The sequence below is a fragment of the Sinocyclocheilus anshuiensis genome, unplaced genomic scaffold (genome assembly GCF_001515605.1).
Source record: "Sinocyclocheilus anshuiensis isolate Anshui unplaced genomic scaffold, SAMN03320099.WGS_v1.1 scaffold386, whole genome shotgun sequence".
NCBI lineage: Eukaryota > Metazoa > Chordata > Actinopteri > Cypriniformes > Cyprinidae > Sinocyclocheilus > Sinocyclocheilus anshuiensis.
The window spans coordinates 465457-472881 of NW_015542332.1; the positions used below are offsets into that span (position 1 = coordinate 465457).

General features: G+C 35.7%; 1 protein-coding gene across 3 annotated transcripts in view; it reads left to right on the plus strand.

Annotated features, from left to right (window-relative positions):
* The first annotated feature begins 2659 nt into the window (after positions 1-2659).
* The window catches only part of LOC107691037 (protein GPR107-like), a 28393-nt gene continuing 23627 nt past the window's right edge, over positions 2660-7425 (plus strand). For 2 of the 3 annotated variants that reach the window (XM_016489505.1, XM_016489507.1), the window contains exons 1-11: positions 2660-2788; positions 3004-3126; positions 3401-3451; positions 4169-4257; positions 4364-4506; positions 5149-5177; positions 5279-5335; positions 5463-5585; positions 5686-5819; positions 6985-7060; positions 7279-7352. In XM_016489505.1, coding sequence (XP_016344991.1) covers positions 2690-2788; positions 3004-3126; positions 3401-3451; positions 4169-4257; positions 4364-4506; positions 5149-5177; positions 5279-5335; positions 5463-5585; positions 5686-5819; positions 6985-7060; positions 7279-7352 — 998 coding nt within the window. In that variant the 5' untranslated portion in view covers positions 2660-2689. The remainder of the gene's footprint in view (positions 2789-3003; positions 3127-3400; positions 3452-4168; positions 4258-4363; positions 4507-5148; positions 5178-5278; positions 5336-5462; positions 5586-5685; positions 5820-6984; positions 7061-7278; positions 7353-7425) is intronic. The other variant, XM_016489506.1, reaches the window with a different exon arrangement.

The window sequence follows — 7425 nt, forward strand, 5'->3', positions numbered from 1 at the left end:
TGAGTAAGAACCCTCAATTACTGGAGGAAAAAGGACCATCTGGATGTACTTTAGATTCAGAGTTTACTCTGTATGAGCTGAAGAAAGCTCTTGCAGGGGTTAAACAAACTTCACCAGGAAGAGATGATATTTGCTATGAGATGGTAAAACATCTATCAGAGACATCACTAAATATAATTTTAAGCCTTTTTAACAAGGTGTGGGAATCAGGGAAGTTACCAGCTGATTGGAAGCATGGTATCATTGTGCCAATTGCGAAGCCAGGCAAGGATCATACACAACCAAATAACTACAGGCCCATAGCATTAACATCGAATCTTTGTAAACTGATGGAACGTATGGTAATGAGCAGATTGGTGCATATCATTGAGAAGAAAAACCTTTTCTCCCCATACCAAAGTGGTTTCCGGAAAGGGCGAAACACAATGGACTCTGTGCTTTGTTTGGAAGCAGAAATAAGAAAGGCACAAGTAAACAAGGAAGTGTTAGTAGGAGTTTTTTTCGATGTTGAAAAAGCATACGACATGATGTGGAAAGAGGGACTTTTAATAAAATTAGAAAGAATGGAAATAAAAGGAAGAATGTATAATTGGATCAAGAATTTCTTGTTTAAAAGAACTATACAAGTTAGAGTGGGTTCTGCATTATCTCAGATTTATCCAGTAGAGAATGGAACACCTCAAGGAAGTGTTAGCAGTCCTGTTCTGTTTAATCTAATGATTGATGATATATTTACACAGATAGACATGGGGATAGGAAGGTCCTTGTATGCAGATGACGGTGCGCTGTGGAAAAGAGGGCGCAATATGGGGCATGTGGAGAAGTGTATGCAGAATGCTGTTAAAAAAGTAGAGAATTGGGCTAATGAATGGGGTTTCTGTTTCTCTGTAGCAAAAACTCAGGTAATCTGTTTTACAAAAAGGAAAATCAATCCAATTATGATTATTAAAATGTATGGTCAAAAATTGGAGCAGGTGTCAGTAATTAGATTTCTGGGAATGTGGATGGATTCAAAACTGGATTTTAGAATTCATATTCAGAAAATAGTAGACAAAGGTAAAAAAGCAATAAATGTAATGCGGTGCTTGGCAGGTGTTGAATGGGGGGCATGTCGTCAGTCTCTTAAAAGAATATACTGTGCACTGATAAGAGCAGCTATTGATTATGGTAGTATGGTGTACAGTTCGGCATCTAAAACACAACTTTTAAAGATCGAGGCAATTCAATCACAAGCACTGCGAATATGTTGTGGAGCAATAAGATCGTCTCCAATAGCAGCAGTACAAGTAGAGATGGATGAAATGCCTCAGGAAATTAGAAGGCTCAAGTTAAAGATGAGATACTGGATTAATATAAAAGGACACTTAGATAGTCATCCAGTTAAGAAAGTTCTGAAGGATTGCTGGGAATACGAGTATAAAAAACTATCAAGCTTTGGATGGACTGCCAATGAGGAGGCACAGAATATGGGAATTAGTGACATCAATATTGCTCCTTCTGTGGCAACTTCAGCAATTCCTCCTTGGCTTTTCCCTATGCCTGTAGTTGACATTCAGCTATATGAAGAAAAACATAACCAGGAAAGAAGTATGTTAACAAATATAGCAGTGCAGCAATACATTGAACAAACTTATTATAGTATATTGCAAATATACACGGATGGCTCTAAAGATCCTGAGTCTGGAATAACAGCAGCAGCAGTCTACATACCCCAATTCAAAGTCAAAATTTCAAAAAGAATTTCAGATCACATATCTGTTTATACTACAGAGACAATAGCAATATTCCTAGCTCTTCAGTGGATAGAAGAAGTACAGCCAATAAGGTCAGTAATTTGTACAGACTCCCTTTCAGTTTTAAATAGCTTGCTAAGTGGAATTTCAACAGCAAGGCAAGATATCATTTTTGAAGTGATGCAGAGTCTATTTAGAATAAGACAATCTGGTCTTATGGTAAATTTCCTTTGGGTACCATCACATATGGGTGTGGAAGGAAATGAGGAGGCAGACCATCTGGCTAAACAGGCTCTGAGACATGCACAAATTGACATTAAAGTGTCAATGAGTAAAGCAGAAGTAAAAGGGTTAATTGCAAATGAAATAAGAAAGAAATGGCAGAAGGAGTGGGATAGTGGAACAAAAGGTAGACACTTTCATCATATTCAAGAGAAAGTAGCAGGTCAAGAAAGAAGAAAGTTTGGCAACAGGAAAGAAGACGTTTTAATGTCAAGAATGCGTATTGGACATTGTTCGTTAAATCAGTGTCTGTATAGAATGGGGAAGCATGAAACTGGAAATTGTGACAAATGTGGTCATGCAGAAACAGTAGAACATGTACTTATAGAGTGTGATGCATATGAAGGAGCAAGATTTAAACTAATTCAAGCTTTAGGATCGTTCGGAATAAATAATTTGTCACTTCAGGTTCTGTTAGGAAATGGCCCAAAGCAATCAAGAATATTTCATGAATTAATTATTTTCTTAAAAGAAACAAGACTGATAAATAGAATTTAGGATACAGTTGTAGTAAATAAAGCGGAATTATTATTATTATTATTCTTTAATAATATTTGTTTTTTCTCAAACTTCCAATCATTATGCGCTCCACACTCCTATCCAGTAGGTGGCGGGAATGCACCATTTAAGTTGGTTTGCCAACCGCCATTAACACCAGAAGAAGAAGAAGAAAAATGGCGACTGGGAAGAGGCGTTTGTTTACAGTTATTAATGCGATTATAACGGCTCTTATCATAGAAAGTCAATGTCGACTCCATCATCTCGTACTTAAGGTATGTGTGTGCTGTGCTTGAAATGTTTTTATGAAATATTCGTATAGTCACTGTATTGTCGTCGCTGTTGTTTAAAGCAACGGATGTTGCCTTATGATTCATCAGTCATAACCGTTTTGTTGTTATAATGCAAGTGCCATTAAACAGATGATAATTCAAACGCATCTCAGCATCTAAATGCCCGTGCGCCACTAAACAGACTTGTTCTGTCTCAGGATGACATCCGTCAGCGGGTCCATCTGAACACATTCGGCTTTTATAAAGATGGTTATACGAGTATGAGCATGAACAGCCTCAGCTTCACTAACGGGAAGACGGACAACATTGACAGCTCCACGGTCAGACTCTCTCTCCTGTCTGTCAAATGATCGGCTTTGAGATGCAATAATATGGTGGAATAAATCAATATGAAAATGTCTTGCACGTTATTAATGGACGTTTTTATCTCATCTTATACGAGACTATTTCTCATTATCAAAAAAATTAAAGTAAATGTATATCGCCTGCAGTATGTTGATCAGGAATAACTGACTGGGTTTCTTTATGAAATATCTTTCTAATGTATTTTCTCATATTTTAATGTATTTGTTTTTATTTATTTATTGACTGCAGATTGGTTTTAGCCTAGATCGTGCAAGCAATAATGGCTTCTCTACATATCTGGTCAGTATCTGCCTTTAATGTCCATCTGAATCTAATTCTGTGCTTTTGCTGTACAGTTTTGGTATCAGTGTTGTGTACTAAATGTGTCTGTAGATTATTATTGTTAGTTTAAGTTAGTATTGGCTTAAATTAACCGCCGTAACTTGGCAATCTTTTAATAGCAGTACAGTATGATTCATACAATGTAATATGTGACCCTGAAACCAGTCATAAGTTGCACGGGTATATTTATAGCAGTAGCTAACAATACATTGTATGGGTCAAAATTATCAATTTTTCTTTAATGCCAAAAATTAAGATAGTAAGTAAAGATCATGTTCCATGAAGATATTTAGTAAATTTCCTACTGTAAATATATCAAAACCTAATTTCTCATTGGTAATATGTATTGCTAAGAACTTAATTTGGACAACTTTAAAGGTGATTTTTCTCAGTATTTTTTTATTAAATTTTGTTTTTTCACCCTCAGATTACAGATTTTCAAATAGTTGTATCTCGGCCAAATATCGTCCTATCCTAACAAACCATACATCAATGGAAAGCGTAATTATTCAGCTTTCAGATGATGTATCCAATTTAAAAAAATTGACCCTTATGACTGGTTTTGTGGTCATGGGTCACACATTAGATTAAAGCTAACATTACATTGGCATTCACTGTATGATCTTTCAGTCAAACTGAGTCAGATAACCGATGACCTCTCTTATGAATACGCAGGATGAGGGTCTTGACTACTGTCCTCTGAAAAAGGATCCAAGTAGTAATTTTGCAGGGGTGCTTCTCTTGCTGGACTTCAAAAATAACTTGTGAGTTTTCCCATCTAATTTTTTTCCTCTATGTCTCTCAATTAAAATGAATTTGGAAGTATTATCCAGTTTATGAATGGTCTGTCATGACTTGCAATATTCTCAGAGTGAGGAAGAAGACTTCAGCAGAGGCTGGTGTGTTTCCCAAAATCATACATGTGGTCCCCAAAAACACTGTGGTGGAGCAACAAGCTGAAAAGGGCCAAGATCTCCAAGACAAGGGGCCAGATGATGGATCTCAGTCTAAAAGTAAATCTTTCTTATCTTGAACTGTATATCACATCATGGCATACACTACCGTACAATTTCAAATTTGGGGTCAGTAAGATTTTTTTTAATAAATAAAATTAATACTTGTATTCAGCAAGGATGCATAAATTGATCATTGCAGTAAAGATATTTATAATGTTACAAAAGATTTCTGTTTCAAATAAATGCTGTTCTTTTAAACTTTCCATTGATCACAGAATCCTGGAAAAAACATCACAATTTCCAGAAAAGAATTAAGTAGCATAACTGTTTTAAGAAATGTTTCTTGAACACCGAATCAGAATATTAGAATGATTTCTGAAGGATCATGTGACACTGAAGACTGGAGTAATGGCTGCTAAAAATTCATTTTGCCATCACAGGAATGAATGCCAGTTTTAAAATATATTCAGAATCAGATAGATAAGTTGTTTTGTTATTTTACCACATTTTTTTATCAAATAAATGCAGCCTTGGTGAGCATAAGAGACATTTCTAACAATAGTTTATTAATATTTTCATCCCATTTGTGTTGTAAATTAAAGTCTTTTAACTCATACAATTTCAATGTTGGTTTTGTATTCTGTTTTTTTATGTCTACAATTAAATTAGATTTTGTGTTTCTCTCCTGTTAATTTGTAGCAGGTTCTAAATCCAAGCGAAATGTTGAGGTGAGGTCTGTTTTTAATTAGACTGCATTTAGTCTGAAAATATGCTCTAAATATGTCTCATTTCTGCATTAACGGACTTTAATGTTATTACTCCCCCCCAGAACAAGACAGAAGATACCTATCCTCTTCAGAACAAAGGCAAAGTCTACTCATTTCAGGTGGGACATGAAGTGGGTTTGCTAAGAGCTAATGGGGCTCTGAAGTACATCAAGCTAGTTTCTAGGTGTACTTATTTTAACATCTGCCAAATTGTGCACTCCACTGACTGACCTGCTCTTGTTTCAGTTTTACTTCAATGTCACAACGGATGAGCAGCAAGGCCTTTATAACTTTTATTTCTACAACTGCTACTCTATCCCAATAAACCAGGACAGCTCTTTGTCAGTATTGCTGCCTTTCAGCATTGATGTGAGTGTTTCTCTGAGTTCTAAAATGTAGTATCCTTAAATGTAATGAAGTACAAGTCATACAGTACAAGTTTGTACTCAAACAGTAAATATGATTTCAGATCAACATCGAGGAAAAGAATCCAGAGAGCTTTCTCTCTGCAGGAGAGATTCCTTTACCTAAGCTTTACATCTGCATGTCCATGTTCTTCTTTCTCATCGGCACGCTGTGGGTTTATGTTTTGCGTACACATAGGTAAGTGCTACAATAACAGACCCTTGTGTACATTTTCTATTTGATGGTTTCATACAATTCATTTTGCCATCACAGGAATGAATGCCAGTTTTAAAATATATTCAGAATCAGATAGATAAGTTGTTTTGTTATTTTACCACATTTTTTTATCAAATAAATGCAGCCTTGGTGAGCATAAGAGACATTTCTAACAATAGTTTATTAATATTTTCATCCCATTTGTGTTGTAAATTAAAGTCTTTTAACTCATACAATTTCAATGTTGGTTTTGTATTCTGTTTTTTTATGTCTACAATTAAATTAGATTTTGTGTTTCTCTCCTGTTAATTTGTAGCAGGTTCTAAATCCAAGCGAAATGTTGAGGTGAGGTCTGTTTTTAATTAGACTGCATTTAGTCTGAAAATATGCTCTAAATATGTCTCATTTCTGCATTAACGGACTTTAATGTTATTACTCCCCCCCAGAACAAGACAGAAGATACCTATCCTCTTCAGAACAAAGGCAAAGTCTACTCATTTCAGGTGGGACATGAAGTGGGTTTGCTAAGAGCTAATGGGGCTCTGAAGTACATCAAGCTAGTTTCTAGGTGTACTTATTTTAACATCTGCCAAATTGTGCACTCCACTGACTGACCTGCTCTTGTTTCAGTTTTACTTCAATGTCACAACGGATGAGCAGCAAGGCCTTTATAACTTTTATTTCTACAACTGCTACTCTATCCCAATAAACCAGGACAGCTCTTTGTCAGTATTGCTGCCTTTCAGCATTGATGTGAGTGTTTCTCTGAGTTCTAAAATGTAGTATCCTTAAATGTAATGAAGTACAAGTCATACAGTACAAGTTTGTACTCAAACAGTAAATATGATTTCAGATCAACATCGAGGAAAAGAATCCAGAGAGCTTTCTCTCTGCAGGAGAGATTCCTTTACCTAAGCTTTACATCTGCATGTCCATGTTCTTCTTTCTCATCGGCACGCTGTGGGTTTATGTTTTGCGTACACATAGGTAAGTGCTACAATAACAGACCCTTGTGTACATTTTCTATTTGATGGTTTCATACATGTTACAAGAAATGACCAGTAGAGAGCAGCAAAGTCTCCTATTGTCTCCTGTAAAATTAGTGAAGCAGATTTTGTGATTACTATGTGCGCTTTTCTTTTTTTAGTTCTGATGTTTACAAGATTCATTGGCTGATGGCTTCTCTTCCATTCACAAAGTCCCTTTCCCTTATTTTCCATGCAGTGAGTGTTTACCTCTTTGTTTATATGTGAATGTTAAATGCTTATTTTTTTTACTTAAAGAACATTATTTTTATCCAAATCATACATCATAAATTAGGGGAAATGCAGATTTGAAATGCAGTTACATTTTGCTCTATGAACCACACAAAGCTAGACACCCAAGGCAAAAAGCAGCATTCCATTGCCTTTGTTTTAACAATTATATTCCTATTTTACAGATTGACTACTACTACATTTCCAATCAGGGCTTTCCCATTGAAGGCTGGGCTGTGGTCTATTACATTACTCACTTGTAAGTTCACCAATATTAAGTGTGTGTGTGTGTGTGTGTGTGTGTGTGTGTGTGTGTGTGTGTGTGTGTGTGT